The sequence below is a fragment of the Leptonotus elevatus genome, chromosome 11 (assembly GCF_054856555.1).
Source record: "Leptonotus elevatus isolate MCC_2025b chromosome 11, RoL_Lele_1.0, whole genome shotgun sequence".
NCBI lineage: Eukaryota > Metazoa > Chordata > Actinopteri > Syngnathiformes > Syngnathidae > Leptonotus > Leptonotus elevatus.
The window spans coordinates 22472008-22483713 of record NC_141249.1 but is presented as its reverse complement, the minus strand read 5'-3'; the positions used below and the strand labels follow the sequence as shown (position 1 = coordinate 22483713).

Sequence of the window (11706 nt, the reverse complement as noted above, 5' to 3'; positions counted from 1 at the left end):
CAACCCAAATTCTACGCTAACTCCACGCAGCTGGGTCACATGAGCTCAATTAATATGCTAATTGCTTTTGCTCATGCGTTTTTTTTAAGAGAGTTTTGCTGCTGGCTTGGCGGCGTTTTAAAATCGGGTTCCAAAATAGACGTGCCCTCGAGAATTTAGTAGAATACTGTACAAACAAAACAAAAAAATGCTGTAATTAAAAGAACATTGACTATTTTAGGGCAACATTCATTCAGCAGACGTTTAAGTCAAAGGGCCTGTTCTTTGTTAGCATATTGTACAAAAAGTGCAAAATACACTTAGGAAATGTTCCTGCTACCATGACAGAGCTGAAGGGACCTTGTTAACACAAGATTTTAGTATGATATTGATTCAAAAAGTACAAAGTAGCACACAGTAATTCTAAGAAGAGTGACAGTTTTAGGTCAACTTTGACATGCTTCTTTGACATCGGTTTAAATTGAGATTTAGTGTGCTATTGTACAAAAAAAGCACAAAATGCGTTTTTAGGCAACATTTGCTCAGGATTCCATATTGACGCTGTTCTCACAAGAATTTGATACAAATGGTCCAAAACAGTACAAAATGCGTGCTGTAATTACATTGTTGTTTCCTACAAAGTTTGCCGACGGGATGACTGAACACCTTCAGTGTTGGTTATTCTGCTTCCTACCCGTTGCAGGGAACGCAGACTTGTGGGATGTAGCCACCAGCCAGCGAGACCTCCGCCAAGGTTTCAGCTTGTAAATCCGTCACAGGCGGTTGACCTTCGAGGGCCCCCCAGTTTCCTGTACTCAAGTCCGTGTGGGGCCAGGCGGAGGAGTCCAACTCCAAGCTGGACTGCAAGTTTCCCAGGGTTGGTCCAAAGCCGCCGGCGCCCGAGTCAACTCCCGTGGGGTCCGTTTGGTCCTGGTCTGGCTGGTCTCCTCGCGGGACGTCGTTGAGCTGAGGTTTGTAACCGTGGTCCCGTGTTGCCATGACAACCTCCGCCAGAAAACAGCTCTCGGCTTTAGTGGGTTGCGGGACGCTAGAGACGGGGGAGAGCAAGGCCTCCGCGGAGGCAAAACTGATGGGGGACAGCGGGGGGTCGCTGTCAATGGACGGGAAGGACGGCTCGCTCTCGGTGTCCAGCTAAGGATCGAGATGACCATTATTTGTATACGGAGTGGATTCATTTGAATGTATTCATCATGCATGCCGTCAACAGACAATCGAAAGGGATTGTTGTCCTATTTATGAATGAAATACGATGACACCGAATCTGTCTGCCCGCACCTGGATCAAAAATGCACCAAAATCTCATTTACCACCATTTAGACCTGGTTCCGGTGAGTCTAAACACGCTAACCTATACTTTGCCGCGGCATGAAATGAACGTCCAGCTATGAAAGTAGACTCCAAAACATTTAACAGTAAATTCAACGTTAGAGGAAAATTGACCACCTTGATCTGAGCTGTCTGCTTGATTTCAACCGCCATTGAATGCATCATCATCATCATCATCATCATTGATAATATGACATTTAAAGAATCAAATGTTTCAACATAAGACAATATCAGTTCACATTGCTTTGAGTGTGCAAAAGAGAAAGCGCCATCTAAAAATCGAATATCTAATGCATTATTCTCATGCAGGGGGTACCTAATGAAGTGTCCTACCTACCAGGAGTTTGATGGGTAGGCTATTTCCTGGTTTGGGAAGCTTTTCCACCAACCAGTCAGGACCCCATAACGCACATATTGCTTTGATCCTGATCACCATACACACACACGCACACACACACACACGCGCGCGCACACGCACACACAGGTACAACAAAGTTCAAAAGGGCCCTTCTTGTGTAATGAGTCCAATATTTTTTTTGCATACCTTCTCCTCACGCAGCTCCAGCACGCCAGCTGCACCACGACGGCAACCACAGCTAACACGGGGAACAATTGCACGGCCAGTCCAGCTAAGAAAAGAAAATGAAAATATTCACAACATCCAGGCATTCCATAAATTGTCCAATCTCACGTTGTGCAGTTTATTCTCTAGTTGTTAACTCATTCAACTGGCAGAAATTTTCTCTGAAGCAACCCCCTTTGCTCCCAGCTGTTTTACTGGATTTGGACTGATTTTGCAAGGCCCACAGAATATTGTGTTCCATTGCTATAAAAACATGCAACCTACCAAAAGAAAGATTAGAGTCTCTTCTTTTCATCAGAGAAAAAATTATATTTCTATCGGTTTCTGTTTCGCAGCAATTAGCATTAGGATATAGCTAAGTTTCATCATTATTCACAAATCTATTAAGAATTGTGAGGAAATGAGTTTGGCTTGGGTTGATCTCTTATACTCTGCTGCAACCTACTGGCCGTTTGCGTGATGACTGCTATTTCTTCAACCATTCTTTGCAGTTGAGAGGCTGCATCAAAGCCTTCTTCTGTATGCGCTAGCATAAAAACGCATAAATTGGAACACTTAAAACATTTAAAATAGAACGTATTTATACATTTTTAATTGGGAGCAAATAAGTGAATGTTGAAGCATCGTCATGGGATATGTATGATCAGCCACCTGCAGGCTCCCTGTGTCGATAGTAGAAGACATTCCCGCGCGGGCCCTCTCCGGCGGAGGTGGAGGCAGACATCTGGATGGCCACGGCGCCCCGGGGAAACTTCAGCCATTTCCGTCTGTGACGCGACGCAGCCACCACCACTAAGGACGATGACATCATCAACAAGCTAACAGGTGCTGCTCACCTCGTGGCAGTAAGAAGGAAGGATGCAAAGAAATGATGTATGAAAAGCAAGGAAAAGGGGAAAGGTGGAAGGAGAAAAGGAAGAAAATTAGGTAGGTATGAATGGAGAACGAAAGGAAGGAAAGAAGGGAAGGACAAAGCAAGGAGGTAAAGAAGGACCATTTAGGAAGGAAAGGAAGGAATGGGGGAGGGAGTAAGAAAGGAAAGAACAAAGGAAGGAAGGAAAACAAGGGGAAATGGAAAAGAAGGAAAGAAGAAAAAGGAATTCACTTAATGAAACAAGGAAGATAGGAAAGAAAAAAGGGAAGAAAATGGGACAAAGGGAAGGAGGGAGGGAGGAAGGAAGGATGGAAAGAATGAAATGAAGGAAAGAAGGAAGAGAGGCAGGAAGGAAGAAACCAGTAAAAGAAAGGAAGGAATGAAATGAAGCAAAATAGGAAAGACGGGGAGCAGGAGGGAGGAAGAAAAACCCTTTCGAGCCTAAACTTGAAAACCTTAAATGAACCTTTGTTTCGAAACCTCAACCCATGATTTGAAACCCGAAGTAAAAGCCCTAATCATGGCTAGAAATTCTACTTTGAACCCCTAACACAGACAATTAAGAATTATTAAATATTATATCAAATTTATGATCAGGGGTGCTTACCTTTTTAATTTATCCTTAAAAAAGAAAAGAAAAGCGTGATTGTAGTACTCAGACTATCCACTAGAGGTCACTATTGTATTCAATCATAGGCTTTCATACGTTCCCTTTTCGTTCTACACTACAATGGACTATATGCCACGGAGGTGGTGGGACTTCCGGGTTTTCACCCATCAACTTTTTTTTTCCGTTTCTGGTTTGCGACACGTGGGCCGCGTCCCAGTACTTTGCGCTTCCACCTTTGTGCCCCTCGGTTGCGCGTTCCCGTCGACGGGTGCGAGGCTGCGAGTGTGTCGTGTCTGTCTCAGTGTCCGAAGCATTTCCGATAGCCGAGACGCCCTCCAGCGCGATTGGGGGTGAGAGTGTTGGAACGCGGCCAGCAATGGCCGAAAACGGCGCTGACGTGATAAACCCGGAAGTCGAAAGTGCAGAGGAAAGACCATACAGGTATTTCCTCTGCACTTGTTTATAGTTGTCTAGCTGTGATGCTTTTGTTGACCTGGGATTTCCGGGCTGTGCACGTGGGTGGTCCTCAGATAGACTGTGTAGTTTTTGATGAAGCCCCTCTGCTCGTCCACGGCGGGGTCCGCCCACTGGACCAGGAGGTGTGTGGTGTTGTGGTCCAGCACAGACGCGCTGGGGCCGGCGGTCGGTTCTGAAAATATAAAAGTGTGACGTCACGCGCTAGCCCTTAACCAGGAAGCTCGCTTTTGTCACGTTTGGTTATGTAGCAGCCTTTTTTTGTAATTTTCTCTTTTTTTTCTTTTCAAAACATTTAATAAAAATATAAATATAAATGTTTCACTTTTTCCACATTTTCTTTTGTATTTTCTATAAATTTGCATATTTCCACAAATCCCCATTTGTTTCGTTCTTTGTTACGTGTAGAGCATATCAATTTTGAAAGACTATGTGACAAATGTGGAAAAAAGCAAAGGGCTTCACAATTTTGAAAAGAAAGGAAAAGCATTTTGGCACATAAAATGTTGGAGAGGGAAAGTGAAGTGCTGTCAATACTACTAAGTATTCACAGTATTTCATTAAAAAACGAAAATGTATACAGGCGTGTATTACTGAGCTCTCCTGAGTAGTCCAGGATAGATGACGGCGTGCTGACTCCTCGACTGGTGACGTCATACACTGAGACGCTGTACCTCACGCCCTCAGACAAGCCTCAGAACAGGAAATCACAAGCAGGTTATGTGTAATACACTTGCTATCCTCTAGATGTCAGTGCCGTATTGAAAAAAAATAAACCCCACTGTGTCCGTTTACGACTTCTCAACTTGTTTGTACCTGTGACGCTTGCATTGTTTTGATCCTTGGGCACTTGTATCCAGTTGAGCGAACTTTTCTCCGTAGGCACGCTCGTCCATTCCAGAACGTAGTACAGCTCTTCACTTTCTGGTGCTCTTGGTCGAGCCCATTCCCAGGAGACTAGCATAGCGCTGCCGTTAGCCGAGGGATCAGCTTGCCCGAGAACAGGCCCTGGGTCACCTGGACAGCAACATGCTACGTTAGCCTTGTTGCTATCACCTCGCCATGAATATACTCTCATTAAGGCTTGGTGAATGGTTTATTTGTGACATAATAACGAACCTAACTCATCTAAATCATTAGAAGTGTGGCGGTAGGTCTATAATCATAACTGTTCAGGAAGCCCCGCCAAACGGCATGTTTGTTCAAACATTAACATTTTATTGTCAAAAAGGGAAAGCCACTTTCAAAACTCTGATTGGTCATGAATTTGTTTTGTTTTTTAATTATAAAAAAAATACACCCAAACATGTACAACTGATCAATGGTAAAGATTTGTGAAAGAATGTAAATTTACCAGATTGTGATGTTTCGATTATAGATATTACACACAGATTAAATGATTAAACTGTTAAATATGTTTAAATCTGAATTGTAATTAAGTTCTTAATTACCACTAAGAAAGTTAGCAATGTTACAACCTTACAAAAATTTATACCAATCCTAGTCCTAGCCCAAATCCTAATCCTTCTTGTGCTTGTACAACAGTTCAAATGTAACATACACTTTAACTCATTCACTCCCGGCCATGTTCACTGAAGCAACCCCCTCCACTCCCGGCTGTTTTACTGTATTTTGACTGATTTTGCAAAGTACACACAATATTGTCTTCTATTGCTATAAAACATGGCACCTATCAAAAAAAAAATTAAAAATATTAGAGTCTCTTCTTCCATCAGGAAAAAAACTATATATCTGTCTGTTTCCGTTTTGCAGCAATTAGCAGTAGACTATAGCTAAATTTCATCATTATTCACAAATCTGTTTAGAATTGTGAGTAAATGAGCATTTTTTCAACATGGCCCTGGTTGATCTCTTTTGCTCTGCTGCCACCTGCTGGCCGTTTGTGTAATAACTTTCTTCAACCGTTCTTTGCAGTTGAGAGGCTGCATCAAAGCCTCTTCGGCATGCTCGAGGATAAAAAAAAACAACAACCTAAAAAAACGTACAAATAAGTTTTTGGGACCATGGTAATTTTAAAGATAGAACGTATTTATACGTTTTTTAGGAGTAAATGAGTTGATATTAATAACTGCTGTTGTTGTCGTGTTGTGATGCATTATGTGCGTACCTGAGAGAACGAGAGGCACGCGGGCCGACGGCGACGTCCCGTAAGTGGTGACCACGCTGACGGCAAGCTCCGCAAGATCGGACGGCACCCGAAGTGAACACTGGCACACGGACGTGGCGCAGATCACTTCCCGTGCCGCGGGACCTCGGCCCAAGTCCACCACGTAGCGCTCCACCTGCCCACTGTACGACCCTGGAGGAGGAGCCTAGAGGTTGTGATGCAACAACGAGGCTCATTTACATAATACCGCACCCTTATCGAGTCGAGCTGCTTTTAAATTAAGACAAATAGCATTACATGCTATGTAATGTAAAACATTTCCAGATGAACGGCATAGTACCTTCCACAAAACCGTGACAGTCTGAGGTGAGCCGCTCTGGTGATTGCTCAATATCCGCCACACATGCAGTGGCTCAGACGGCCCTAAAGATAAACGCAGAGGAAACTTATTAGTCATCACTCATAGTTTTATAATCCAAAGTATCCGCTTGTGGGGTTTTGCAAAGAAAGCCATCCGTGAAGCAATGCAAGAGAATATCAAATTTGCAGAAAATGAGACCCAAATGGAGGAGATTGATCATGAAGAGAAGGGCCCTAAAACAGAGCCCTGGGGAACCCCCTTTGATGAATGAAAAGGGCTTTGTGTGCACTTGGACTACACACATGCACATTTGTTATATTTAAGGTCTAAATTAGTGCGTTTAATTTTAAGTGAATTTAAAGTTCCTTTAATTGGAAAGCGTGTACTGGGGCAATTCCACACACACAGCAGACACGTCCACGTCAACATTTAGAAGTAATACATTTTATTATAATAATGCATATATTTCACGTCAACATTTAGAAGTAATACATTTTATTATAATAATGCATATATTTGTGGGGTCAAGTTGTATTAAAAAAATGTGCAGAATTTCACATGTTACTTCATGTTAAAGATTAGATAGCACTTAATATGAAAAGAAAAATCCTCTGAGCTGTCACTAACGTCTTACAAATGCAATTATGCCATCTAGTGGCAGAAAAATCACCCAAATCAATATGACACAATTTTTTTTTTACAGTACATCTTTTTAATTTTAACCCAGTAATATGAATTATTATGAAATTACTGTATCAATTACTAAAATATGCAGCCATATTTCTATTAGTTTAACTTTCCCCCCCCCACTTCTATGTATGTTTTAGTATGAAAACTTACCCCAAAAATTAATTTTACATTTAGAACAGATACAAAATTTGCGATTAATCTTGAGTTAACTACTGAAGTCATGCGATTAATTGCTATTTAAAAAAAATCTAGAGTCTAAATATGTAAGATGGTTCCTGTACTTTCATTCATATATTATTTTAGAAAACAAAAGCACAAAAGAAGAATACACTACATGTAAATACTTAACAGGAAAATTGACCAGACCTTTTCCAGGACTTCTGCTCATCATCTCTTGACTCCATTTGCTGCACTTTCTGGTTCCCGTGGTACATGCCCTGATCTGGAATTTGTAGTCGACCAAAGGCTCCAGATCATCCACTTGGACCTCATCCGGTTTGAGCCTCGTCGCCTCCTTCGCCTCCTAAATGATAAGAAGCGGGAGGAGGGGGTCACGGGGAACCCAGCAAGCCTGGAGGAGGTAACCTGGCTTTTGTTTCAGTTTTTGTTTTTTTTTACCCAGGAGTAAGATTTGGCTGGGCGGAGCCTGACGAAAGCCGTGAGCTGGGATGCGTCTTCGCAGGTCTCCCACCGCAACACGGCCGGCAGCGTGGGAGAGTTCCCAAAGTGGATGCCTGTGATTTGAGGGCTTTCAGGTACAACTGTCGGAGTGAGGAGACCCCGTGTTTTAAAGATCACGTTGGCTTATGCATTATTCATTATGACTGCTGCTGAATTTGAGTTCAAATTGAATTTCTGATTACACTCGCCTCGTTGTTTTCTTTATTTCGAGTGACAAAGATATTTCAACGGTTTGTTGGTAAATTGGGGTTGCTGTGTTTGGTTACACCTGAGATATCAATATTTTTGAAAATGAATTGCTTGATAATTGATGTGCTTCCAAAAACGTATAAATATCTTCTATTTCAATGTTTTAAGTGTTCCAAAGACGTATTTATACGTTTTTAATGGGTTTTTTTACTAGAAGATTACAGAAGGCTTTGATGAAGCCTCTCAACTGCAAATAACGGTTGAAGAAATGGTAGGTATTACACAAACGGCCAGCAGGTGGCAGCAGAGCAAAAATATATCAACCAGGGCCATGTTGAAAAAAAAACCTCAGTTAATCACAATTCTAAATAGATTTGTGAATAAATAATGAAACTTAGCTATATTCTAATGCTAATTTCTGCAAAATGGAAACAGACAGATATATATAGTTTTTTTCCTGATGGAAGAAGAGACTCTAATATTTTTTATTTTTTTTTAGAAATATACTTTTGCCAGTTTACAAAATGTACAAAAGTGGTGTTTTGACTACACCTGTTTTTTTTTTTTTTGCATTTGTATACTGCTTATGTATTGCTTAATTTTCTTAATTTTTGATTCATTTTCCACAAGAAACTTGATTTGCTTATAAACGATAACGATTGCCGTCTTTCACGATATCGCACCAAAGATGAAAGAATACTGCATGGACATGCTTAAAAAGACAGACACACCCAAAGATACCTCGCGATATAGCATAGATAGCGACAAAGGCAATCCCTAAATCATAACTTCCGTTTTGTTAGCACTTTTTAAAAACAAACAAACAAACAGGTCCTTTCTCGCTTGCTTACGTATTTGCGTGGGCTGCAGCGTAAACGGATCCGAGCTTGAGAGTCCAAAGTGGTTGTCGGCGCTAACCACCAGCCGGTACCGCTGGTTCACATCCAACTCGTCTTTCGCTAACTCCACCTTGTCCGCCTCAGAAATCCAATTCCAAGTGCTGTTTCCACTGAGGAACGGATGACACACACACACGGGGCACAGATGCTAAGTAAAGCTACGAATGATATGTGAACTATGAACTTTTACAGCTGAAAAAGAAACACACACACACGCACAAAAAGTTAAATCTGTCTCAATTTGCTATAACACAGCACATTAGCATTCGCGAGCTGCCGTTGAGTGCTCGACAGCTAACCTGCTGAGTGACACCTTATAGGAAGTGGCCACGTAGGCGTCGTGCCCGGCCCGCCACCGGCACTCCACCGAGGGGGAATGCGAGGTGGTCTCGCAAGTGATGTTCTCCGGCTTCTCTGGGGGCCCTTTGGTGAAGGGAAATGCTTGTGGTTAGCCATAATGCCGCTTTTGGCGAGTAGCTGTCTTAGCTAGCTAGCTAGCTCGCTACAGTTCGAGGTAGTTCTGTTTTTAATTACTTGTATAAATTGTATGGCTTTCAATATATCGTACATTTTTATGAAGTATTTAGTCAATGTATTTGTTAGCCGACTAAACTGCTGGACCGCCGTCCACTCGGTCAAATGGGTCTCAAACCGCCACTGTCTCTTGTTAGCCTGACGCTAGGGTACATACGGCCCCCCTGCAGGGTCAACCCGTCGACGGTGTGGACTTGGCCGTGCTGGTGCAGCCTGCAGCGTAGGTTGAATTTGGGCCGCCGCATGTTCGCCAGCCTGAACACCACCACCGGGCTGCAGTCGTCCTTCCACTCAGTCTCGGGCGGCAGCACCAAAGACACTTTGGACCTGCAAGGGCAAACATCAACATTATGCGTGTTAGTTGCTTTCCTACTTACAAATTCTTTCTGTTATCATACTATGCTACTTTTTTTTTTTATATATATATATATATATAGTGACTTGCAAGGGCTATTTTTTTTAGTTTGTTTTGATTACAGTACTTTTATTTACTTGGATTTTTGTAAAGGGCAAATTCTTTTTTCATCACATTTAGTATTTTCTTTTTAGAATTATATTAGTTATATTATTTTTTTTACTTTGATTTTATAATTTCCATACTCTTGTATTGTTAGTTTTAATCTTCATTTATTTAACCAATATATTTTTTTGTGCTAATTTGTTATTTTTTTATTTTGTAAACTTTCAGTATGCTTTTGTAAAGGCAGATTATTTTTAATACAGCACTTTTTATTATGTAGATTTTTGTGATTTTTTTTTTTAAATCACGTGCTTTTGTAAAAAGGTGGCACTTTCACCTCTATGACACAATTATTATTTTAATTACTTTAATTATTGCAAATATTCATTTTTTATTTGTATTTTTTAATCAATAATATATTTTCAAAGACAGAATTTGATTATGCCACTGTCAATTTTTAATGGCCTTGTTATTGAGACTTGTGTTACTTAATTTCATTTTTTAATTGCTTAGATTACTTTTTGGAACAGATGCACTATTTTACTTTGCATTACTTTTATCATTGTGACTTTCATTAATTGCTATTTGATTTGTTGTTGCATGCGTTTTATTCTTTTTCTAACTGCAAAGGCAGAGTTCTTAATGTTGCTTCATAAAAACTATTGTTTAAAAAATAAACTGCGATAGCTTCATGCTATTGTGAGTTTGACTATGTATTTCTATTACTTGAGTTACTTTTTTGCAAAGCCAGAATCGATTTTTAAATATGACTTATTTTATGGTTTCTTCCATTAGTTCTTCAAATGTTTTGCCTCTGGCTTCTTACCCCGGTGAACACGGATTCTTGATGCGGCAGGAAACCACCAGTTCTGAGCCCAGCAAAAAGGGCAGGGGCGATTCCATGCTGAGCTTGCCCCATCTGTTGTCAAGCTTCTGGGCGACGGCGAAGAGTGGGCCGCTTCCTGCAGAAAAGAGCAAAAAAAGCGGACGTGGACGGCCTTTTACATTGGGGGGGGGGGGGGGGGGTGACTAAGAAATACTCACGGCTGAGGAGAAGCGCGATGAAGCATCTCCAGAGGGTCATCGCAGCTCAGCACCAAAAGTGTCACGACTTCCTGGTGTCAAGCGATTGCTTTTGACATCTGGTGAAGAATCCATCTGATAAAAGACAAAACGGCAGCAGAAGAAAAAAAAAAAAACGTGTCAAGACGACACTCTGCGCTTTTTGCTTGTGTTGCACGTGGGAGAGAAATAAGACGGGGCAAAAAAAAAAAAAAAAAAAAAACGAGGCCAGTGACCCGGTTTCGTGGAGTTGAGGATGGTTAGTCACAAAGGTCTTTACGCCGACAGGTGTCCTACTTCGCTAACCGCAAGATAACAGTCACATGCAAATGTTCTCGTTTCAACACGCAGTCTGCCAAAATGCAGCGTGTGCCGTGGGACCCCCGCATACTCGCGACTCGTGGATTCCACTACAAAAAAGACAAAATTTTTAGGGTTTGGAAAGAAAAAATGGGATGCAAGTAAAATGATTTGAACTCATTGACTCGCAGCCATTTTCACTGAAGCAACCCCCTTCACTCACATCTGTTTGACTGGATTTGGACTGATTTTGCAAGGCACACAGAATATTGTGTTCTATTGCTATAAAAACATGGAACATACCAAAAGAAACATTAGAGTCTCTTCTTTCATCAGGAAAAAAAGTACATTTGGAACCGTTTCCGTTTTGCAGCAATGAGCATTAAAATACAGCTAAGTTTCATCATTATTCACAAATCTGTTTACAACTGTGGGTAAATGATCTTTTTTTCAACACGGCCCTGGTTGATCTCTTTTGCTCTGCTGCCACCTGCTAGCCGTTTTTGTCATTACTACCATTTCTTCAACCGTTCTC

General features: G+C 41.4%; 1 protein-coding gene across 1 annotated transcript; it reads right to left on the bottom strand.

The window, feature by feature from the left end:
• Positions 1-247: 247 nt before the first annotated feature.
• LOC147166510 (interleukin-12 receptor subunit beta-2-like) lies at positions 248-11001 on the bottom strand. Its single transcript, XM_086089323.1, has 16 exons — positions 10854-11001; positions 10636-10771; positions 9507-9676; positions 9115-9238; positions 8768-8925; positions 7665-7807; positions 7413-7569; positions 6336-6418; positions 5996-6200; positions 4684-4884; positions 4462-4560; positions 3887-4042; positions 2561-2701; positions 1871-1955; positions 1664-1751; positions 248-1131 (listed from the first exon to the last, which is right to left on the bottom strand). Exons 1-16 carry the CDS (start codon positions 10891-10893, stop codon positions 670-672), a joined length of 2448 nt encoding a protein of 815 aa, XP_085945449.1. The 5' UTR covers positions 10894-11001; the 3' UTR covers positions 248-669.
• Between the last annotated feature and the right edge of the window lie 705 nt (positions 11002-11706).

Excerpts from the sequence above, each read along its gene's own strand:
- LOC147166510 (XM_086089323.1), bottom strand. The coding sequence starts at position 10,893 with ATGACCCTCTGGAGATGCTTCATCGCGCTTCTCCTCAGCC. Across the intron at positions 6,419-7,412 it reads GAGCAGAAGTCCTGGAAAAG|GGCCGTCTGAGCCACTGCAT; the intron begins GTCTGGTCAATT and ends GTTTATCTTTAG. Across the intron at positions 1,132-1,663 it reads GCCTACCCATCAAACTCCTG|CTGGACACCGAGAGCGAGCC; the intron begins GTAGGTAGGACA and ends CTCGATCCTTAG.